Source organism: Coregonus clupeaformis, unplaced genomic scaffold (genome assembly GCF_020615455.1).
Source record: "Coregonus clupeaformis isolate EN_2021a unplaced genomic scaffold, ASM2061545v1 scaf0398, whole genome shotgun sequence".
Classification (NCBI taxonomy): Eukaryota; Metazoa; Chordata; class Actinopteri; order Salmoniformes; family Salmonidae; genus Coregonus; species Coregonus clupeaformis.
In genome coordinates, this window is record NW_025533853.1 from 151,450 (window position 1) to 176,350 (window position 24,901).

A 24,901-nucleotide genomic window follows, 5' to 3' on the forward strand; every position below is an offset into this window, starting at 1 on the left:
TGGTCTGGCAGGCAGCATGGCTAGTCATGGGGAACATTGGTCTGGCAGGCAGCATGGCTAGTCATGGGGAACATTGGTCTGGCGGCAGGCAGCATGGCTAGTCATGGGGAACATTGGTCTGGCAGGCAGGCAGCATGGCTAGTCATGGGGAACATTGGTCTGGCAGGCAGCATGGCTAGTCATGGGGAACATTGGTCTGGCAGGCAGGCAGCATGGCTAGTCATGGGGAACATTGGTCTGGCGGCAGGCAGCATGGCTAGTCATGGGGAACATTGGTCTGGCAGGCAGGCAGCATGGCTAGTCATGGGGAACATTGGTCTGGCAGGCAGCATGGCTAGTCATGGGGAACATTGGTCTGGCAGGCAGCATGGCTAGTCATGGGGAACATTGGTCTGGCAGGCAGCATGGCTAGTCATGGGGAACATTGGTCTGGCAGGCAGCATGGCTAGTCATGGGGAACATTGGTCTGGCAGGCAGCATGGCTAGTCATGGGGAACATTGGTCTGGCAGGCAGCATGGCTAGTCATGGGGAACATTGGTCTGGCAGGCAGGCAGCATGGCTAGTCATGGGGAACATTGGTCTGGCAGGCAGCATGGCTAGTCATGGGGAACATTGGTCTGGCAGGCAGCATGGCTAGTCATGGGGAACATTGGTCTGGCAGGCAGCATGGCTAGTCATGGGGAACATTGGTCTGGCAGGCAGCATGGCTAGTCATGGGGAACATTGGTCTGGCAGGCAGCATGGCTAGTCATGGGGAACATTGGTCTGGCAGGCAGCATGGCTAGTCATGGGGAACATTGGTCTGGCAGGCAGGCAGCATGGCTAGTCATGGGGAACATTGGTCTGGCAGGCAGCATGGCTAGTCATGGGGAACATTGGTCTGGCAGGCAGCATGGCTAGTCATGGGGAACATTGGTCTGGGCAGGCAGCATGGCTAGTCATGGGGAACATTGGTCTGGCAGGCAGGCAGCATGGCTAGTCATGGGGAACATTGGTCTGGCAGGCAGCATGGCTAGTCATGGGGAACATTGGTCTGGCAGGCAGGCAGCATGGCTAGTCATGGGGAACATTGGTCTGGCAGGCAGCATGGCTAGTCATGGGGAACATTGGTCTGGCAGGCAGCATGGCTAGTCATGGGGAACATTGGTCTGGCAGGCAGCATGGCTAGTCATGGGGAACATTGGTCTGGCAGGCAGCATGGCTAGTCATGGGGAACATTGGTCTGGCAGGCAGCATGGCTAGTCATGGGGAACATTGGTCTGGCAGGCAGCATGGCTAGTCATGGGGAACATTGGTCTGGCAGGCAGCATGGCTAGTCATGGGGAACATTGGTCTGGCAGGCAGCATGGCTAGTCATGGGGAACATTGGTCTGGCAGGCAGCATGGCTAGTCATGGGGAACATTGGTCTGGCAGGCAGCATGGCTAGTCATGGGGAACATTGGTCTGGCAGGCAGCATGGCTAGTCATGGGGAACATTGGTCTGGCAGGCAGGCAGCATGGCTAGTCATGGGGAACATTGGTCTGGCAGGCAGGCAGCATGGCTAGTCATGGGGAACATTGGTCTGGCAGGCAGCATGGCTAGTCATGGGGAACATTGGTCTGGCAGGCAGCATGGCTAGTCATGGGGAACATTGGTCTGGCAGGCAGCATGGCTAGTCATGGGGAACATTGGTCTGGCAGGCAGCATGGCTAGTCATGGGGAACATTGGTCTGGCTGGCAGGCAGCATGGCTAGTCATGGGGAACATTGGTCTGGCAGGCAGCATGGCTAGTCATGGGGAACATTGGTCTGGGCAGGCAGCATGGCTAGTCATGGGGAACATTGGTCTGGCAGGCAGGCAGCATGGCTAGTCATGGGGAACATTGGTCTGGCAGGCAGCATGGCTAGTCATGGGGAACATTGGTCTGGCAGGCAGGCAGCATGGCTAGTCATGGGGAACATTGGTCTGGCAGGCAGCATGGCTAGTCATGGGGAACATTGGTCTGGCAGGCAGCATGGCTAGTCATGGGGAACATTGGTCTGGGCAGGCAGCATGGCTAGTCATGGGGAACATTGGTCTGGCAGGCAGCATGGCTAGTCATGGGGAACATTGGTCTGGCAGGCAGCATGGCTAGTCATGGGGAACATTGGTCTGGCAGGCAGCATGGCTAGTCATGGGGAACATTGGTCTGGCAGGCAGCATGGCTAGTCATGGGGAACATTGGTCTGGCAGGCAGGCAGCATGGCTAGTCATGGGGAACATTGGTCTGGCAGGCAGGCAGCATGGCTAGTCATGGGGAACATTGGTCTGGGCAGGCAGCATGGCTAGTCATGGGGAACATTGGTCTGGCAGGCAGCATGGCTAGTCATGGGGAACATTGGTCTGGCAGGCAGCATGGCTAGTCATGGGGAACATTGGTCTGGCAGGCAGCATGGCTAGTCATGGGGAACATTGGTCTGGCAGGCAGCATGGCTAGTCATGGGGAACATTGGTCTGGCAGGCAGCATGGCTAGTCATGGGGAACATTGGTCTGGCAGGCAGCATGGCTAGTCATGGGGAACATTGGTCTGGCAGGCAGCATGGCTAGTCATGGGGAACATTGGTCTGGCAGGCAGGCAGCATGGCTAGTCATGGGGAACATTGGTCTGGCAGGCAGCATGGCTAGTCATGGGGAACATTGGTCTGGGCAGGCAGCATGGCTAGTCATGGGGAACATTGGTCTGGGGCAGGCAGCATGGCTAGTCATGGGGAACATTGGTCTGGCAGGCAGGCAGCATGGCTAGTCATGGGGAACATTGGTCTGGGCAGGCAGCATGGCTAGTCATGGGGAACATTGGTCTGGCAGGCAGCATGGCTAGTCATGGGGAACATTGGTCTGGCAGGCAGCATGGCTAGTCATGGGGAACATTGGTCTGGCAGGCAGCATGGCTAGTCATGGGGAACATTGGTCTGGCAGGCAGCATGGCTAGTCATGGGGAACATTGGTCTGGCAGGCAGCATGGCTAGTCATGGGGAACATTGGTCTGGCAGGCAGCATGGCTAGTCATGGGGAACATTGGTCTGGCAGGCAGGCAGCATGGCTAGTCATGGGGAACATTGGTCTGGCAGGCAGCATGGCTAGTCATGGGGAACATTGGTCTGGCAGGCAGCATGGCTAGTCATGGGGAACATTGGTCTGGCAGGCAGCATGGCTAGTCATGGGGAACATTGGTCTGGCAGGCAGCATGGCTAGTCATGGGGAACATTGGTCTGGCAGGCAGCATGGCTAGTCATGGGGAACATTGGTCTGGCAGGCAGCATGGCTAGTCATGGGGAACATTGGTCTGGCAGGCAGCATGGCTAGTCATGGGGAACATTGGTCTGGCAGGCAGCATGGCTAGTCATGGGGAACATTGGTCTGGCAGGCAGCATGGCTAGTCATGGGGAACATTGGTCTGGCAGGCAGCATGGCTAGTCATGGGGAACATTGGTCTGGCAGGCAGCATGGCTAGTCATGGGGAACATTGGTCTGGCAGGCAGCATGGCTAGTCATGGGGAACATTGGTCTGGCAGGCAGCATGGCTAGTCATGGGGAACATTGGTCTGGCAGGCAGGCAGCATGGCTAGTCATGGGGAACATTGGTCTGGCAGGCAGGCAGCATGGCTAGTCATGGGGAACATTGGTCTGGCAGGCAGGCAGCATGGCTAGTCATGGGGAACATTGGTCTGGCAGGCAGGCAGCATGGCTAGTCATGGGGAACATTGGTCTGGCAGGCAGCATGGCTAGTCATGGGGAACATTGGTCTGGCAGGCAGCATGGCTAGTCATGGGGAACATTGGTCTGGCAGGCAGCATGGCTAGTCATGGGGAACATTGGTCTGGCAGGCAGCATGGCTAGTCATGGGGAACATTGGTCTGGGCAGGCAGCATGGCTAGTCATGGGGAACATTGGTCTGGCAGGCAGCATGGCTAGTCATGGGGAACATTGGTCTGGCAGGCAGGCAGCATGGCTAGTCATGGGGAACATTGGTCTGGGCAGGCAGCATGGCTAGTCATGGGGAACATTGGTCTGGCAGGCAGGCAGCATGGCTAGTCATGGGGAACATTGGTCTGGCAGGCAGGCAGCATGGCTAGTCATGGGGAACATTGGTCTGGCAGGCAGCATGGCTAGTCATGGGGAACATTGGTCTGGCAGGCAGCATGGCTAGTCATGGGGAACATTGGTCTGGCAGGCAGCATGGCTAGTCATGGGGAACATTGGTCTGGCAGGCAGCATGGCTAGTCATGGGGAACATTGGTCTGGCGGCAGGCAGCATGGCTAGTCATGGGGAACATTGGTCTGGCAGGCAGCATGGCTAGTCATGGGGAACATTGGTCAGGCAGGCAGCATGGCTAGTCATGGGGAACATTGGTCTGGCAGGCAGCATGGCTAGTCATGGGGAACATTGGTCTGGCAGGCAGCATGGCTAGTCATGGGGAACATTGGTCTGGCAGGCAGCATGGCTAGTCATGGGGAACATTGGTCTGGCAGGCAGGCAGCATGGCTAGTCATGGGGAACATTGGTCTGGCAGGCAGGCAGCATGGCTAGTCATGGGGAACATTGGTCTGGCAGGCAGCATGGCTAGTCATGGGGAACATTGGTCTGGCAGGCAGCATGGCTAGTCATGGGGAACATTGGTCGGCAGGCAGCATGGCTAGTCATGGGGAACATTGGTCTGGCAGGCAGCATGGCTAGTCATGGGGAACATTGGTCTGGCAGGCAGCATGGCTAGTCATGGGGAACATTGGTCTGGGCAGGCAGCATGGCTAGTCATGGGGAACATTGGTCTGGCAGGCAGCATGGCTAGTCATGGGGAACATTGGTCGGGCAGGCAGCATGGCTAGTCATGGGGAACATTGGTCTGGCAGGCAGGCAGCATGGCTAGTCATGGGGAACATTGGTCTGGCAGGCAGGCAGCATGGCTAGTCATGGGGAACATTGGTCTGGCAGGCAGGCAGCATGGCTAGTCATGGGGAACATTGGTCTGGCAGGCAGGCAGCATGGCTAGTCATGGGGAACATTGGTCTGGCAGGCAGGCAGCATGGCTAGTCATGGGGAACATTGGTCTGGCAGGCAGGCAGCATGGCTAGTCATGGGGAACATTGGTCTGGCAGGCAGCATGGCTAGTCATGGGGAACATTGGTCTGGCAGGCAGCATGGCTAGTCATGGGGAACATTGGTCTGGCAGGCAGCATGGCTAGTCATGGGGAACATTGGTCTGGCAGGCAGCATGGCTAGTCATGGGGAACATTGGTCTGGCAGGCAGCATGGCTAGTCATGGGGAACATTGGTCTGGCAGGCAGCATGGCTAGTCATGGGGAACATTGGTCTGGCAGGCAGGCAGCATGGCTAGTCATGGGGAACATTGGTCTGGCAGGCAGCATGGCTAGTCATGGGGAACATTGGTCTGGCAGGCAGCATGGCTAGTCATGGGGAACATTGGTCTGGCAGGCAGCATGGCTAGTCATGGGGAACATTGGTCTGGCAGGCAGCATGGCTAGTCATGGGGAACATTGGTCTGGCAGGCAGCATGGCTAGTCATGGGGAACATTGGTCTGGCAGGCAGCATGGCTAGTCATGGGGAACATTGGTCTGGCTGGCAGGCAGCATGGCTAGTCATGGGGAACATTGGTCTGGCAGGCAGCATGGCTAGTCATGGGGAACATTGGTCTGGCAGGCAGCATGGCTAGTCATGGGGAACATTGGTCTGGGCAGGCAGCATGGCTAGTCATGGGGAACATTGGTCTGGCAGGCAGGCAGCATGGCTAGTCATGGGGAACATTGGTCTGGCAGGCAGCATGGCTAGTCATGGGGAACATTGGTCTGGCAGGCAGGCAGCATGGCTAGTCATGGGGAACATTGGTCTGGGCAGGCAGCATGGCTAGTCATGGGGAACATTGGTCTGGCAGGCAGCATGGCTAGTCATGGGGAACATTGGTCTGGCAGGCAGCATGGCTAGTCATGGGGAACATTGGTCTGGCAGGCAGCATGGCTAGTCATGGGGAACATTGGTCTGGCAGGCAGCATGGCTAGTCATGGGGAACATTGGTCTGGCAGGCAGCATGGCTAGTCATGGGGAACATTGGTCTGGCAGGCAGCATGGCTAGTCATGGGGAACATTGGTCTGGCAGGCAGCATGGCTAGTCATGGGGAACATTGGTCTGGCAGGCAGCATGGCTAGTCATGGGGAACATTGGTCTGGCAGGCAGCATGGCTAGTCATGGGGAACATTGGTCTGGCAGGCAGCATGGCTAGTCATGGGGAACATTGGTCTGGCGGCAGGCAGCATGGCTAGTCATGGGGAACATTGGTCTGGCAGGCAGGCAGCATGGCTAGTCATGGGGAACATTGGTCTGGCAGGCAGGCAGCATGGCTAGTCATGGGGAACATTGGTCTGGCAGGCAGCATGGCTAGTCATGGGGAACATTGGTCTGGCAGGCAGCATGGCTAGTCATGGGGAACATTGGTCTGGCAGGCAGGCAGCATGGCTAGTCATGGGGAACATTGGTCTGGCAGGCAGCATGGCTAGTCATGGGGAACATTGGTCTGGCTGGCAGGCAGCATGGCTAGTCATGGGGAACATTGGTCTGGCAGGCAGCATGGCTAGTCATGGGGAACATTGGTCTGGGCAGGCAGCATGGCTAGTCATGGGGAACATTGGTCTGGCGGCAGGCAGCATGGCTAGTCATGGGGAACATTGGTCTGGCAGGCAGCATGGCTAGTCATGGGGAACATTGGTCTGGCAGGCAGGCAGCATGGCTAGTCATGGGGAACATTGGTCTGGCAGGCAGGCAGCATGGCTAGTCATGGGGAACATTGGTCTGGCAGGCAGCATGGCTAGTCATGGGGAACATTGGTCTGGGCAGGCAGCATGGCTAGTCATGGGGAACATTGGTCTGGCAGGCAGCATGGCTAGTCATGGGGAACATTGGTCTGGCAGGCAGCATGGCTAGTCATGGGGAACATTGGTCTGGCAGGCAGCATGGCTAGTCATGGGGAACATTGGTCTGGCAGGCAGCATGGCTAGTCATGGGGAACATTGGTCTGGCAGGCAGCATGGCTAGTCATGGGGAACATTGGTCTGGCAGGCAGGCAGCATGGCTAGTCATGGGGAACATTGGTCTGGGCAGGCAGCATGGCTAGTCATGGGGAACATTGGTCTGGCAGGCAGCATGGCTAGTCATGGGGAACATTGGTCTGGCAGGCAGCATGGCTAGTCATGGGGAACATTGGTCTGGCAGGCAGCATGGCTAGTCATGGGGAACATTGGTCTGGCAGGCAGCATGGCTAGTCATGGGGAACATTGGTCTGGCAGGCAGCATGGCTAGTCATGGGGAACATTGGTCTGGCAGGCAGCATGGCTAGTCATGGGGAACATTGGTCTGGCAGGCAGCATGGCTAGTCATGGGGAACATTGGTCTGGCAGGCAGGCAGCATGGCTAGTCATGGGGAACATTGGTCTGGCAGGCAGCATGGCTAGTCATGGGGAACATTGGTCTGGGCAGGCAGCATGGCTAGTCATGGGGAACATTGGTCTGGCAGGCAGCATGGCTAGTCATGGGGAACATTGGTCTGGCAGGCAGCATGGCTAGTCATGGGGAACATTGGTCTGGCAGGCAGCATGGCTAGTCATGGGGAACATTGGTCTGGCAGGCAGCATGGCTAGTCATGGGGAACATTGGTCTGGCAGGCAGCATGGCTAGTCATGGGGAACATTGGTCTGGCAGGCAGCATGGCTAGTCATGGGGAACATTGGTCTGGCAGGCAGCATGGCTAGTCATGGGGAACATTGGTCTGGCAGGCAGCATGGCTAGTCATGGGGAACATTGGTCTGGCAGGCAGGCAGCATGGCTAGTCATGGGGAACATTGGTCTGGCAGGCAGCATGGCTAGTCATGGGGAACATTGGTCTGGCAGGCAGGCAGCATGGCTAGTCATGGGGAACATTGGTCTGGCAGGCAGGCAGCATGGCTAGTCATGGGGAACATTGGTCTGGCAGGCAGCATGGCTAGTCATGGGGAACATTGGTCTGGCAGGCAGCATGGCTAGTCATGGGGAACATTGGTCTGGCAGGCAGCATGGCTAGTCATGGGGAACATTGGTCTGGCAGGCAGCATGGCTAGTCATGGGGAACATTGGTCTGGCAGGCAGCATGGCTAGTCATGGGGAACATTGGTCTGGGCAGGCAGCATGGCTAGTCATGGGGAACATTGGTCTGGCAGGCAGCATGGCTAGTCATGGGGAACATTGGTCTGGCAGGCAGGCAGCATGGCTAGTCATGGGGAACATTGGTCTGGCAGGCAGCATGGCTAGTCATGGGGAACATTGGTCTGGCAGGCAGGCAGCATGGCTAGTCATGGGGAACATTGGTCTGGCAGGCAGCATGGCTAGTCATGGGGAACATTGGTCTGGCAGGCAGCATGGCTAGTCATGGGGAACATTGGTCTGGCAGGCAGCATGGCTAGTCATGGGGAACATTGGTCTGGCAGGCAGCATGGCTAGTCATGGGGAACATTGGTCTGGCAGGCAGGCAGCATGGCTAGTCATGGGGAACATTGGTCTGGCAGGCAGGCAGCATGGCTAGTCATGGGGAACATTGGTCTGGCAGGCAGCATGGCTAGTCATGGGGAACATTGGTCTGGCAGGCAGCATGGCTAGTCATGGGGAACATTGGTCTGGCAGGCAGCATGGCTAGTCATGGGGAACATTGGTCTGGCAGGCAGCATGGCTAGTCATGGGGAACATTGGTCTGGGCAGGCAGCATGGCTAGTCATGGGGAACATTGGTCTGGCAGGCAGCATGGCTAGTCATGGGGAACATTGGTCTGGGCAGGCAGCATGGCTAGTCATGGGGAACATTGGTCTGGCAGGCAGCATGGCTAGTCATGGGGAACATTGGTCTGGCAGGCAGCATGGCTAGTCATGGGGAACATTGGTCTAGGCAGGCAGCATGGCTAGTCATGGGGAACATTGGTCTGGCAGGCAGCATGGCTAGTCATGGGGAACATTGGTCTGGCAGGCAGGCAGCATGGCTAGTCATGGGGAACATTGGTCTGGCAGGCAGGCAGCATGGCTAGTCATGGGGAACATTGGTCTGGCAGGCAGCATGGCTAGTCATGGGGAACATTGGTCTGGCAGGCAGGCAGCATGGCTAGTCATGGGGAACATTGGTCTGGAGGCAGGCAGCATGGCTAGTCATGGGGAACATTGGTCTGGCAGGCAGCATGGCTAGTCATGGGGAACATTGGTCTGGCAGGCAGCATGGCTAGTCATGGGGAACATTGGTCTGGCAGGCAGCATGGCTAGTCATGGGGAACATTGGTCTGGCAGGCAGCATGGCTAGTCATGGGGAACATTGGTCTGGCAGGCAGCATGGCTAGTCATGGGGAACATTGGTCTGGCAGGCAGCATGGCTAGTCATGGGGAACATTGGTCTGGCAGGCAGCATGGCTAGTCATGGGGAACATTGGTCTGGCAGGCAGCATGGCTAGTCATGGGGAACATTGGTCTGGCAGGCAGCATGGCTAGTCATGGGGAACATTGGTCTGGCAGGCAGCATGGCTAGTCATGGGGAACATTGGTCTGGCAGGCAGCATGGCTAGTCATGGGGAACATTGGTCTGGCAGGCAGCATGGCTAGTCATGGGGAACATTGGTCTGGCAGGCAGCATGGCTAGTCATGGGGAACATTGGTCTGGCAGGCAGGCAGCATGGCTAGTCATGGGGAACATTGGTCTGGCAGGCAGGCAGCATGGCTAGTCATGGGGAACATTGGTCTGGAGGCAGGCAGCATGGCTAGTCATGGGGAACATTGGTCTGGCAGGCAGGCAGCATGGCTAGTCATGGGGAACATTGGTCTGGCAGGCAGCATGGCTAGTCATGGGGAACATTGGTCTGGCAGGCAGCATGGCTAGTCATGGGGAACATTGGTCTGGCAGGCAGGCAGCATGGCTAGTCATGGGGAACATTGGTCTGGCAGGCAGCATGGCTAGTCATGGGGAACATTGGTCTGGCAGGCAGGCAGCATGGCTAGTCATGGGGAACATTGGTCTGGCAGGCAGGCAGCATGGCTAGTCATGGGGAACATTGGTCTGGCAGGCAGCATGGCTAGTCATGGGGAACATTGGTCTGGGCAGGCAGCATGGCTAGTCATGGGGAACATTGGTCTGGCAGGCAGGCAGCATGGCTAGTCATGGGGAACATTGGTCTGGCAGGCAGCATGGCTAGTCATGGGGAACATTGGTCTGGCAGGCAGCATGGCTAGTCATGGGGAACATTGGTCTGGCAGGCAGCATGGCTAGTCATGGGGAACATTGGTCTGGCAGGCAGCATGGCTAGTCATGGGGAACATTGGTCTGGCAGGCAGCATGGCTAGTCATGGGGAACATTGGTCTGGCAGGCAGCATGGCTAGTCATGGGGAACATTGGTCTGGCAGGCAGCATGGCTAGTCATGGGGAACATTGGTCTGGCAGGCAGCATGGCTAGTCATGGGGAACATTGGTCTGGCAGGCAGCATGGCTAGTCATGGGGAACATTGGTCTAGGCAGGCAGCATGGCTAGTCATGGGGAACATTGGTCTGGCAGGCAGCATGGCTAGTCATGGGGAACATTGGTCTGGCAGGCAGCATGGCTAGTCATGGGGAACATTGGTCTGGCAGGCAGCATGGCTAGTCATGGGGAACATTGGTCTGGCAGGCAGGCAGCATGGCTAGTCATGGGGAACATTGGTCTGGAGGCAGGCAGCATGGCTAGTCATGGGGAACATTGGTCTGGCGGCAGGCAGCATGGCTAGTCATGGGGAACATTGGTCTGGCAGGCAGGCAGCATGGCTAGTCATGGGGAACATTGGTCTGGCAGGCAGCATGGCTAGTCATGGGGAACATTGGTCTGGCAGGCAGCATGGCTAGTCATGGGGAACATTGGTCTGGCAGGCAGGCAGCATGGCTAGTCATGGGGAACATTGGTCTGGCAGGCAGCATGGCTAGTCATGGGGAACATTGGTCTGGCAGGCAGCATGGCTAGTCATGGGGAACATTGGTCTGGCAGGCAGCATGGCTAGTCATGGGGAACATTGGTCTGGCAGGCAGCATGGCTAGTCATGGGGAACATTGGTCTGGCAGGCAGCATGGCTAGTCATGGGGAACATTGGTCTGGCAGGCAGGCAGCATGGCTAGTCATGGGGAACATTGGTCTGGCAGGCAGGCAGCATGGCTAGTCATGGGGAACATTGGTCTGGCAGGCAGGCAGCATGGCTAGTCATGGGGAACATTGGTCTGGCAGGCAGCATGGCTAGTCATGGGGAACATTGGTCTGGCAGGCAGCATGGCTAGTCATGGGGAACATTGGTCTGGCAGGCAGCATGGCTAGTCATGGGGAACATTGGTCTGGCAGGCAGCATGGCTAGTCATGGGGAACATTGGTCTGGCAGGCAGCATGGCTAGTCATGGGGAACATTGGTCTGGCAGGCAGCATGGCTAGTCATGGGGAACATTGGTCTGGCAGGCAGCATGGCTAGTCATGGGGAACATTGGTCTGGCAGGCAGGCAGCATGGCTAGTCATGGGGAACATTGGTCTGGCAGGCAGGCAGCATGGCTAGTCATGGGGAACATTGGTCTGGCAGGCAGGCAGCATGGCTAGTCATGGGGAACATTGGTCTGGCAGGCAGGCAGCATGGCTAGTCATGGGGAACATTGGTCTGGGGCAGGCAGCATGGCTAGTCATGGGGAACATTGGTCTGGCAGGCAGCATGGCTAGTCATGGGGAACATTGGTCTGGCAGGCAGCATGGCTAGTCATGGGGAACATTGGTCTGGCAGGCAGCATGGCTAGTCATGGGGAACATTGGTCTGGCAGGCAGGCAGCATGGCTAGTCATGGGGAACATTGGTCTGGCAGGCAGCATGGCTAGTCATGGGGAACATTGGTCTGGCAGGCAGGCAGCATGGCTAGTCATGGGGAACATTGGTCTGGCAGGCAGGCAGCATGGCTAGTCATGGGGAACATTGGTCTGGCAGGCAGCATGGCTAGTCATGGGGAACATTGGTCTGGCAGGCAGGCAGCATGGCTAGTCATGGGGAACATTGGTCTGGCAGGCAGCATGGCTAGTCATGGGGAACATTGGTCTGGCAGGCAGCATGGCTAGTCATGGGGAACATTGGTCTGGCAGGCAGGCAGCATGGCTAGTCATGGGGAACATTGGTCTGGCAGGCAGCATGGCTAGTCATGGGGAACATTGGTCTGGCAGGCAGCATGGCTAGTCATGGGGAACATTGGTCTGGCAGGCAGCATGGCTAGTCATGGGGAACATTGGTCTGGCAGGCAGCATGGCTAGTCATGGGGAACATTGGTCAGGCAGGCAGCATGGCTAGTCATGGGGAACATTGGTCTGGCAGGCAGCATGGCTAGTCATGGGGAACATTGGTCTGGCAGGCAGGCAGCATGGCTAGTCATGGGGAACATTGGTCTGGCAGGCAGCATGGCTAGTCATGGGGAACATTGGTCTGGCAGGCAGCATGGCTAGTCATGGGGAACATTGGTCTGGCAGGCAGCATGGCTAGTCATGGGGAACATTGGTCTGGCAGGCAGCATGGCTAGTCATGGGGAACATTGGTCTGGCAGGCAGCATGGCTAGTCATGGGGAACATTGGTCTGGCAGGCAGCATGGCTAGTCATGGGGAACATTGGTCTGGCAGGCAGCATGGCTAGTCATGGGGAACATTGGTCTGGCAGGCAGCATGGCTAGTCATGGGGAACATTGGTCTGGCGGCAGGCAGCATGGCTAGTCATGGGGAACATTGGTCTGGCAGGCAGGCAGCATGGCTAGTCATGGGGAACATTGGTCTGGCAGGCAGGCAGCATGGCTAGTCATGGGGAACATTGGTCTGGCAGGCAGGCAGCATGGCTAGTCATGGGGAACATTGGTCTGGCAGGCAGGCAGCATGGCTAGTCATGGGGAACATTGGTCTGGCAGGCAGGCAGCATGGCTAGTCATGGGGAACATTGGTCTGGCAGGCAGGCAGCATGGCTAGTCATGGGGAACATTGGTCTGGCAGGCAGGCAGCATGGCTAGTCATGGGGAACATTGGTCTGGCAGGCAGCATGGCTAGTCATGGGGAACATTGGTCTGGCAGGCAGGCAGCATGGCTAGTCATGGGGAACATTGGTCTGGCAGGCAGGCAGCATGGCTAGTCATGGGGAACATTGGTCTGGCAGGCAGGCAGCATGGCTAGTCATGGGGAACATTGGTCTGGCAGGCAGGCAGCATGGCTAGTCATGGGGAACATTGGTCTGGCAGGCAGGCAGCATGGCTAGTCATGGGGAACATTGGTCTGGCAGGCAGGCAGCATGGCTAGTCATGGGGAACATTGGTCTGGCAGGCAGGCAGCATGGCTAGTCATGGGGAACATTGGTCTGGCAGGCAGGCAGCATGGCTAGTCATGGGGAACATTGGTCTGGCAGGCAGCATGGCTAGTCATGGGGAACATTGGTCTGGCAGGCAGGCAGCATGGCTAGTCATGGGGAACATTGGTCTGGCAGGCAGCATGGCTAGTCATGGGGAACATTGGTCTTGGCAGTCTGTCACGTTTAGAAGTGAAGGCAGACCTTTTCTCCGTCCAGTTTCAACATGAACGGCGCTAGCTAGCTTAGCTCATCGCATTCATGAAACCATGATTTGATGGATGACAGGATTGGATGTTACGTGCAATTTCAATTGCGTTTTTTTGAATTTCTTTGTGTGTCAGCGAAGTTGCTTGAGATGTCGCTTGCGTCTGAACAGGAATTGCGTCCAAATTGCTTCGTGTGACACAGGCTTTACAATTGAAGTGCAGATATTTTATTTATTCTGCTTGTTCTTTGGGGTTATGGGTTACCAGGTTACTGTTCAGCACCTTGTGATAACTGGTCACATAAAATGGCTTTATAGACGACCTTGGATTGATTTGATCTTTAACCACTTTCTTCTCCCCCATGGGGATCTGATTTAGTAACAGGTTTTTATTTCAGCCGGCTAATGAACAAACTGCGACCTTTTTGACACAGTAATAACTAACTTTATTAATGAAGTGATTTTATAATTGTATTTAATCACTTTCTCTTCCTCTACAGGGATCTGGTGTTCATATGGAGTAAACTCCATCTGCGGGTCAACCCTTCCAAACAGGTCTTCCTGGAAGAGAGCCATCGGCTGATGCTGTCCGCCACCAACATCAAATCAATATTCCCTTTCATGAGAGTGATCCTTGCAGAGGTGAGCCGGGGGAACTCGTGGGACTGTTGATTGGCTTTATTTATTTGTTGCTCAAATTACTGCGGACATTATTTTTTATTTTATTTTTTAGATGTAATGGAGTCGTTGTAGTGTAGAGGATTATGTCAAGTTGCTTTGATTTGGGTTTTTAGCTAGCTAAGGTGGCTTGGCTTAGTTCAGAGTTTTTAAAAAATGTTTGTTGAGGAGAATATTTGACGTGTTTGCTTCCTGTTTTTTTACACGTCAGAGCCATGGTTTTTTTCCATTGTGTTTCATCTGATAACTGCATACTAGAGATGAATAGAAGTCAGGCTTCTTTTTGTGCTGAACTGACAAACATACCGTCAGCTTACATGATCCCGGGGTGCGTCTCAAATGGGCCCCCTATTTATGGGCCCTGGTAAAAGATAGTGCACATGTATGTGTATAGGGAATAGTGTTCCGTTTGGGACACAGCCCTGATCATGATTAGGCCTCCTCTTTTTAGTGTGATCGTTTTCTATGTACAGTCAAAAAATGGACGCCCTTGATTTAAAGATGAGCGACAAAGACTGGATATATATATATATACATGATGCAAATACTGAGCTATATTGTACGCTCCAAAACCATTTTGATATTATTTTATACTAATACAATTGCTCAGGGAAAGATTGAGTTTAACAAGTACTATTTATTTTCTTCTCATAGATGGGGGGGTCAAAATTATTGGCACCCCTGTTTTTTTTTTCTCTATCTTTCAATACCTCAACTTGCGAATATAATATAACGGCACTGAGTCTTTTTCTATGTAGGGGTTATTTTCTGCTTATGCATCCTTATTTTTTTTCGACACCAAACCCACCCCTGTTGTGCACCTCTATTTTCATGTCATCCAACAAATATAAACGCCGTAAGACCTTTAGAACCTAGAAGAACCTTTTGAATCTCCGGACCAACTGCCTGCTAAACGGCACTTGGATTGGAACCGGTGCTTTGGTCAGATGACAATGAAAATAGAGGTCTTTGGCCAGGCACAGCAGTGGTGGGTTTGGAGTCTAAATAAGGATGCACGAGCAGGAAATAACTGTAAAGGATGGTGGTGGATCTTTTGATGTTACGGGGCTGTTTTCCTTCCACTGGTCCTAAGGGGCCCTTGTTAAGGTCAACGGCATCTTGAACCAGGACATTTTAGCCCAAAATATGGTTGCCTCCGCCAGGAGGCTAAAACTTTTGCTGCAAGTGGATCTTCCAGCAAGACAATAACCCCAAGCACACATCCATAATTCACAAAGAAATGGTTAATTGACCACAATCTACATTTTAGCAAAGGCCATCTCAGTCTCCGGACCTTGAACCCCCATTGGAAAAAGGATCTGGAAAGATTCTGTATGGAGGAGTGATCTAAGATTCTTCCCAATGTGTTCCTGCAATCTTATCAAACCTTTTTATTTTTTTTAAAGGATCAGTGCCGTTATCCTCGCAAGGTGAGGTATTGACAACCGGCCAATCATTTGGACCCTATCTTTTTGAGACCCCAAAAAATATTATTGTATTAGTATAAAATAATATTTTACTTTTTTTTGTGGTTGCATACAATATAGCTCAGTATTTGTATTAGTTTGATGGTATTCTTTGCTCTTTTTTTTTATCAAGGGTGGCAATAATTTTGGACCTGACTGTGTGTATCTATATATGTCTGTGTGTGTGTGTGTAGCAGGGGTAATTAATTGACCCTTTCTGTTGTATTTCTCTCTTGCTCTCCCCAGCTGGGGAAGGATGGTCTCCAGTTCTGTGTGGAGCTCTGCACCCACGCCCTCCAGACGAACCCCTGCGACTCCGCCACCAAGTCCCTCATCTACAAGACGGTGGCCTACCTCCTCCCCAACGACCTGGAGGTCTGCCGGGCCTGCGCCCTCCTCGTCTTCTTCCTGGAGCGCACCGTGGAGGCCTACAAAACTGTGCTCCTCCTCTACACCCACCCCGACCAGGAGTACAACGCCGAGGCCGGCCCCATCGGAAACCACATCCGCTTTGAGATCCTCCAGACCCTGAAGAGAGGCCTCTACTTTGACCCGGAGTTCTGGAACCTTTTGAATCTCCGGACCAACTGCCTGAAGCTGATGAGCGAGAAGAAGGCGGCGTTGGCAAGGATGGTGGAGGAGGAGGATGGGTGGGTGTCCAACTACTGCACCACCACCACCAAAGAGCCCTGTCGCGGCCGGAGCGCTGACCTGTCTGAGCGCGTGCAGACTAAACACGTAGAGATTAAACCGGCTAAACCAGCACAGAAACACGTTCAGATTAAACCCTTTCACCAGGTAACGGCGCCCAAAAGGCGGTTCCAAAAAGAAGAGAAGAATCACATTTCGACGGCGCCGGTGGCGGCCAAACGTGTCAAAGCTCAAAGGTTGGAAAAGACCGTAGAAAATACCTCTGTCGAGCCGCGGCAGCCGCCTGTTAATCATGTGACGGCGAAAGCTAAGAAGGAGAAGCCGGCTGAACCCCCTGAAGTTGAGGAACAACCCGTATTAAAAAGAAGAGGAAGGAAGCCTGGGCCGAAGCCGGGACCGCGGTCGCCTGCGAGAGCGACGGAGTCCTCAGCCGAGACCGCCTCTGTCAGACGGTCCTTCAGACAACTGGACATGGCGCAGGAGAACCTGGCCAGGCAAGTCGGTCACGGACAACACAGGCACATGACCAGACTCTCAGAGAAGAAACCTCCGAAACGGCGGGGCAGGAAACCCCGTTGGCTACTGGAAGGCACGTTCCAGGCTGAGAACAGCGCTCCCCGGACGGGTCGCCAACCGGGCAGGAAACCCCCGCGGCAGAAGACCCAGCAGACGCCAGCGGAGAAGACTGGTGCCGCTGTCAACGAAAGCGCAGCCGGACAAAAGGACGCCGCGACGTCGCGAAATAAAACTGCGGCCGCTCGTCTGACAGCGCCGAGGGAACAGGAAGGTAAACGCCGGGAGGAGACTCCTGCTACCAACCGCCTACCGGCAGCGGCTCCTGCTTCTGACTTGAAGCTGGAGGTCTCCTTACCTGACAACGAAGTGATCGGGGTCTTCCCTGAGGACTCTCCCAGTAGGCGAGGACTGGTGACTCCAAACCGTGACGAGTCTAAGGCGCCGATCCAGGCACAGTATCAGGTGAAGCATCGACTCGGAGAGGAGTTTATCCTTTCCACTCGGAACGCCAGTCTCTTCATACAGCGGTTGCACAGCTACGCCCAGACGCCCAATGCGGAAGGTGTCACGTTGAACGCTGAGACCTGTTTGTTGAAAGCGACGGATTTCCGTCCCTCCCTAAACCAAAGTTGTCTGCCGGTGCCGGGCGACGCTTCAGGGTTATTTTACCAGACGTCCGCAACGGAAATGGAAGTTGAGGTCTCCTCGCAAACTGTCACTCCAACTGACGTTACTTTCACACCACGAGGTGGAGCTGTTGAACGCGTTGAAATTCCCAAGAATGAGGAAGGATTCTCTACTGATCCTGGGCAAAAATGTCCTCTATCCGTTCCCTCAGTGAATGCCATTGTTCCTAACAATACAGGTAGAAGAAGAACAATAAATACAGAAGTAACTAATTTTCCAAGAGAACCAATGGAAGTTACCAATGTTCCAAAAAAGCTAATGGCTTCTGAAGTCAGGGATGTTTTAGAATCGTCAAGGAATACAGAAGTTACTGATATTCTGAAAGAGGCTATGGATATAGCAAACATTGGTGTGGAAGAAGCAATGATGGGTGACACTGGCAGCGTCCCTGAAAAGGAAACTCCAGAGCTTGTTGCTCCTACACCTTTCTGCTGGTTGGCTAATAGCTCAATGGAAGCGTTTGCCAGAGAGTTTGAAAAGTTTGCCAAGGGTCCGGATTCTGATGTAGAGAAAAACCAGGAGCCGGTGACACCACAGACCACAGATAACGTCTCGCACAAAACCTTGGAGACGACATTGTCAACATCCCCAAAAGTCATCCCTGAGGACATCACAGACCCAGTGGTCCCTGAGGACACTTCAAAAGTAACCGAAGACACCCTGCAAAACATGGACACTCCACACACCCAACAGCTTACAGAGGAGATCCCACAGAATACACATGATACCCCACAGTACCACGAGAACACGTCAATGCACACTGCAGACACCCAACTGGACATTAAGGGTACTTCACAAAACACGGCGCCGGAGGATACCCCAGTGGCCATTGAGAACTTCCCACAGCTCACTGGTGAGACCCGACAGCTTGAGAAACCCCTGAAAGGCACTGTGGATACTCCAGAGGTCCCTGTGGACTCGCCGCAGGACAGTGACACCCCTCAGATCACCGAAGACCCCCCACAGATTACACAGGACATCGGACAGCTCACGGAGGACACCCCGGAAGTCACTTTCACAGAAGTCACTGTGGATACTCCAAAGGCTGTGGACACACTATCACAGAACACACAGGAGGACAGCTCGGAGGCAATTGAGGATACCCTGAAAGTCACTGAAACCCCCCAGAAAGTCACTGAAGACGGCCTGTGCGTCACTGTAGATGCCTCCAAGCACATTGAGGACAACCTACAAATACAAAACACTGCCGACACCCTACAGGACACCCCAAAAGCCCCAATGGTTGATGAAAAGCCCACCAAGGACACACGGGACGCCACACATAACAATGGGGACACCCAACAGGTCACTGAGGACACCCCAAGAGTCCCTGAAGACGCGTCACGTGAACCCAAAGACACCTCAAAGGTCACCGGAGATACCCCAATCGTCTCTGAGGACACCCTAAAAGTAACCATTGATACTTCGGAGGTCACTGAAGACCTCTCAATGATCGCTGAAGACACCCCGAAAGTCTCTGAAGTTACCCCACAGAACACACAGTACAACTCACTGGTCACTCTGAAAGTCACTGAAAGTGCTCACATTCCTAAGGTCACCCCAAGAGTCCCTGAAAACACGTCACAGGACCCCAAAGTCACTGAAGACTCTCCACATAAAACACAGGACACCCCAAAAATCACTAAGGACACCCCAATGGTCTCTGGGGATATCGCACAAAATCCTGAAGAAGGCACCCCACAGGAGAATGAGGACAGCCAACTGGCATATCGCTGTAGTCTCTGCAACAAGGTTTTCAGAGGCAAACGTGTCATAACCCACGCCATGTACCACTTCCGCAGGGACCAATGTATGTTCTGTAGGATGCTGTTCAAAAATGACCTCCTCGCCATGATGCATCTATCCCAACACATCGAGAAGTTGAAAAAAGGAACCGTACCGGCTGATTTTGAGGAGGTCCACGAGAACTGGACACCTGACACGCCTGAACGCTCAACGCAGAGGGGGAGACGGGGGCGCAAGAGGATCTCCGTAAACTCCACAGATACCGCAGAGCCAGCTCCACCGGATTACAGGAAGCTACGGTCGACGAGCAATAGGATCTCTGTAAACTCCACAGATAGCACAGAGTCAACTCCACCGGATCGCAGGATCTTACGGTCTAAACCTAAGCTACGGTCGAGCACTAGGCTCTCAACTGACTCTCGACCTTCCCCAGAGACTAGACTCACAACAGAAGAGTCTGAAGACAAGCAGTCGATACAGAGGGTCAATGGACACGTGGGCAGAAGACGGGTTGAGGTTGAAGGAACTGAGCGTGACGGTGATACTCGGGCAGAGGAACAAGAGAAGATCAGTAGGCGACAAGAGGAGGAGCACTCGGCTCTGGAACAGAGGGAAGAACCCGTGGAGATCTCTACATCAACAGGTGAACAAGGGGGAACGTCTTACTCTCCTCTGACAAAGACTTTGGAAGAAGAAGAGCAACCATGCTCCTCAGCGAAGACCATGGAGGACAAAACAGAATCTCAGTCTGTGTTGGTAACACAGGACAGGCTTTCAGTTTCCCCTCTAGAGACCTCCGTTCAGGGCAAGGAGACTCCCAGCAGCTGCCCTGTGGAGGGATGCGCAGAGATATTCATTGGAAAACGGCGTTCTCTCCTCGGACATATTCTGGATGATCACCGCGGCGACGCCAAACCCTTGGAAACGACATTCCGCCACGGGAATGGAAAATGCAGTATTTGCCAGAAGCCTGGGATGACTTTGCAGCATTACCAGCACCACATTGCATGGCACAGAGGAATCCCCAGGCATCCCTGTCTACATCATGGGTGTAAAGCCCGGTTCAGTGCAGCGCCAGAAATGAGAAACCACGCCAAGACCCACCAGCCCCTCCGGGCGGTGTGCTGCTTCCCGGGCTGTCAGGAGCGCTCGGCTTGTCTTCTGGAGCTGAACCGTCACGAACGAGAACACTATCGTCTCCCAGAGGAAGGGGAGGATGCGCCTGTTTTTGATACCCTTGTCGCCAACGCCGCCTCCGTAAAGGTGATAAAAAAGTGCAAGGTGACGAAGAAGCCGAAGAAGATGAAGGGTGTGAAGAGACGATGGGCTCCTGGAGAAAAGGAGGCGTCAGCTGCTGATCCCACTACTACAGCAAAGGTAACCAGGAAGTGTGACTTCACCAAGACGTTAAAGAAAACACAGGTCATAAAGAAACGGCGTGTTCATAAAGACAGTGATCCCCCTGCTTCTGCTCCCCCTACCGTCTCTGTAAAGGTAACGAGTAAGTTGAAGAAATTGCAGGTTAAGAGGAAACCGTGTGTTGGTAAGAAAATGAACGCCCCAACGGCTCCCATCACCACCGCCGCTGAACAAGTGACCAAGAAGTTAAAGATGATGCATAAAAAGGTAAAGAAAGCGTGGGCTGTGAAGAGACAGAACGTCAGCAAAGAAAATTATACTCCAACCGGACCGCTCACCTCCACCACAATTACCACCACTGAAGAAGTTACCAAAAAGCAAAATATTATAAATAAGTCGGAGAAAATACGGGTTGTTAAGAAACCGAATGTTGCCGAAGAAAAGGAAACTGGTCCAGCCACCGACGAAGAGGTGGCAGAAAAATCAAAGGTGGCTGATAAGTTAAAGAGAACACCACCTGTAAAGAAACAGAGCGTTAACAAAGACCCCAGGAAGATCTCAAGTGTTAGCACCGACAAGGATACCCCAACTGTTCCTCCCACCGCCGCTCCAAAGGACCCCAAGAAGTTACCCAAGGTGACGGATAAGTTAAAGAAAACGACACTAGTTCTGAAGAAACAAAGAGTCAAAGAACCCAAGAGGCCTGCGGGCGAAGAACACAAGAAGACCTCCAAAAAGCCTGCCAAGTCAAAGACCTCTGGTCCAGAGAAACGCGTTAATGAAGTTACAGAAGTGCCAGGAAGTGAAGACACAGAGGTGGTAGGAGGTCAATCAGAGGAAGAAGATGATAAACCATTGGTGGGAACATCAGACTCAACAGCTAGCAGTGTCTGTGACCAGAAGATGGTTAACGGACACTTAAAGGAGATCACTAAAGAATCACCAAAATACCAGAAAAGTATTAAAACAAGCACAGACACCAAATCCAAGAAATGCAAACCACGGAACCATAAACCCACTACTCCCAAAACCCCTACAACTACTCCCAAAACCCCTATCAAGAAGGAAGCGGCGAAACCCCCCACTTTCTTTGGGAAGATTAGCAACAGGCCGTACATTCGGCCTCCGCCCACAGCCTACCTAGACGAGAGGTACACCACCATGCCGAAACGCAGGAAAGAGATGTCCTGGACCCTGGATCGCTCTCCGATCTGCCCAACCCTGGTGGAGGCCGCGGGGGAGACGGGCACACGGTTGGTCCATAGGCAGCGCTGTGCCAAGTGTTTCTTGTCCTTCGACAGTGGAGAGGAGTTACAGACGCACCTCTCGCTGAAGAAGTGCGCAAACCTTTTCGGCTTCGACTCAGACGAGGAGAGTAAGTACAAGATTTTGTCCAAAAAAATCAAATCAGATTGTATTTGTCACATGCGCCGAATACAACAGGTGTAGATTTTACAGTGAAATGCTTACTTACAAACCCTTAACTCTATTTCTTGAACTGCATTGTTGGTTAAGAAAATATTTACCAAAATAAAGTTAAAAAAAAACGGTACCGAGTCAATGTGCAGGGTACAGGTTAGTCGAGGTAATTTGTACATGTAGGTAGGGGTAAAGTGACTATGCATAGATAATAATAAACAGTGAGTAGCAGCAGTGTAAAAACAAAGGGGGGTATATATGTTAATGGTCCGGGTAGCCATTTTGATTAATTGTTCAGCAGTCTTATGGCTTGGGGGTAGAAGCTGTTAAGGAGCCTTTTGGATCTAGACTTGGCCGTGCGGTAGCAGAGAGAACAGTCTATGACTTGGGTGACTGGAGTCTTTGACCATTTTTTTGGGCCTTCCTCTGACATATACTGAGGTCCTGGATGGCAGGAAGCTTGGCCCCAGTGATGTACTGGGCCGTACGCACTACCCTCTGTAGCGCCTTACGGTCGGATGCCGAGCAGTTGCCATACCAGGCGGTGATGCAACCGGTCAGGATGCTCTCGATGGTGCAGCTGTAGAACTCTGAGGATCTGAGGACCCATGAAAATGACTTGTTATTAAACATATATTTGTCTACTTCAGGGATTCGATTTCTCGTTGTTTGATTGAATGAAGAAAATAAAAGACTAGTCTATGTCTGGGAAACCACCCCAAAGTGTAGTAGATTATAGAAATGATCTTTTTAAATGTGATTTTCCTCCATATTGTTTATGCTGAAAGCTCCAGAGACTGTATGCTTATTGGGTTTTACCGTTGTTCCAGGTAAATGCTGAAGCTGATGGACAAGAGGACATGTTTGGATGTGCTGCTGCTGGGGGGGGATGTTGAAACCCCTCCAAAACCTGCTAGGGGTGTTGTTGAACCCCTTTTTGACCCTGCTACCTTACTGAGGATGACCAGGGTTACAGGACTCTTAACATGATATGCTGGCTAGCCTGGGGACAGCCAGGCCTTCCTTTGTGACTGAAGCTGGCCGACGGCTACAGCAGGAAGACCCCTCTCAACCCTGCTACCTTTTATTGAAGAGGATTCTTACAGAGTTAACTCTTACATGACATGCCGGCTAGCCTGGGGACAGCCAGGCCTTCCTTTGTGACTGATGCTGGCCGACGGCTACAGCAGGAAGACTGGGAGAACATTTTTAAGGGTTGTGACCATTCTTCCCACGTTCCGTCTCCCTTGGTCATAGGAGTAACCTATAACCTTTTTGAACCCCGACCTCAAATCCAAAGTTTAGGGGTCTTTTGGGCTGTCCGATTGGTTGATGGACCAGGAAGTGTGGGTGAACTAAAGCCTAGAGGCCTTGTGAGGTGGACACTATGAGAACGGTAGGGCCGTCGGACAGTCAATGTATTATTTAGTTTATTTGTTTTCACAGTATTTTACTTTGGACTGAAGAAGTGCCTGGACCCAACCTGCCACTTCCTGCTTCTCTTCTATTGGTCAGTGGTCCATGGACTGCATCCCCAAAATGGCACCCTATTCCCTCTATAGTGCACTACCCTATGTGGACACTCTGGTCTAAAGTAGTGCACTACAAAGGGAATAGGGTGTAATTTGGGACGCCGAGAGTTACGGCTGCGTCAAGGAATGACTCTTGAAGCTGTGAGAACTGATTTTTATGCAGGGATGTGAACTATACAACATGTTCAGATATTTAACACACTAAAAATATAGCTCATCTTTTTTTTTTGCTTTTGCACTTCTCCCCTAACCCAGCAGTTCGATATCCCTGTTTCCCCTCCTGCTGCAATGTTCTGCTGATCCCATTTGGCTTTTTTTTTAAACGATTGTCATTGCAATGGATGATGACACACTGAACCGTCTGAGGATTCGTCCCAAATGGCAACCTGTTCCCTTTATAGTGCACTGCTTTTGTAGTATAAAGGGAGAAGTAGTACACTATGTAGGCAGTGCCGGGTTTAGAAATCAGCCCCCTGGGCTTTTTTTTTCTTTCTTTTTTATAGGACCCCCCTTACCGGCACACCATAATTTTCTGTAAACCAATCCGTGCACCAAGATGCAATTCGATGCATGGTACATTTTTATTAGCTGAAGAAAAATACCCTTTATAATAGAGCCATAACATTGGCAGTATTTAATTTGTTTAAACTAATTTCATGCAATTCTACGTCATTTACATGACAGGAGATATTAGCTGAATCTTTTTAATACCACACAAATGACCGAAACGAGTGGCTACTCTGACAAACTGGGATCAGTCTGGTATTGAATTCAAACAAACGATTGCCCAGGCCAATGAAGCGACACACAGATTGTACAATATTAGGAGTGTGTGTGTGTGTGTGTATATATATATATATATATATATATATATATATATATATATATATATAATAATAGGCTACTAAATACAATTTCCAGTGGCACACTGAACGATGAAGCCATAGTGATGGCCGACGCGCTCCTTACATTTACGTCATTTAGCAGACGCTCTTATCCAGAGCGACTTACAAATAGGTGCATTCACCTTATAGGCAGTGGGATAACCACTTTACAAATTCTTTTTTTTGGGGTGGGTGGGTTGGAGTAAAAGGGGGGGGGGGGTAGAAGGATTACTTTATCCTATCCCAGGTATTCCTTAAAGAGGTGGGGTTTCAAATGTCTCCGGAAGGTGGTGAGTGACTCCGCTGTCCTGGCGGAGTCACCATTGGGGTGCTCCTCTTGGCAGTAACCTATCTCAAG

At 52.9% G+C, this 24,901-nt stretch overlaps 1 protein-coding gene across 2 annotated transcripts in view; it reads left to right on the forward strand.

Annotated features, from left to right (window-relative positions):
* The window catches only part of LOC121562535, a 49,969-nt gene extending 25,273 nt beyond the window's left edge, over positions 1-24,696 (forward strand). The window contains exons 3-5 of one of the 2 annotated variants that reach the window (XM_045215224.1): positions 14,106-14,247; positions 15,996-22,087; positions 22,958-24,696. In XM_045215224.1, coding sequence (XP_045071159.1) covers positions 14,106-14,247; positions 15,996-22,087; positions 22,958-22,961 — 6,238 coding nt within the window. In that variant the 3' untranslated portion in view covers positions 22,962-24,696. The remainder of the gene's footprint in view (positions 1-14,105; positions 14,248-15,995; positions 22,088-22,957) is intronic. The other variant, XM_045215223.1, reaches the window with a different exon arrangement.
* Positions 24,697-24,901: the final 205 nt, after the last annotated feature.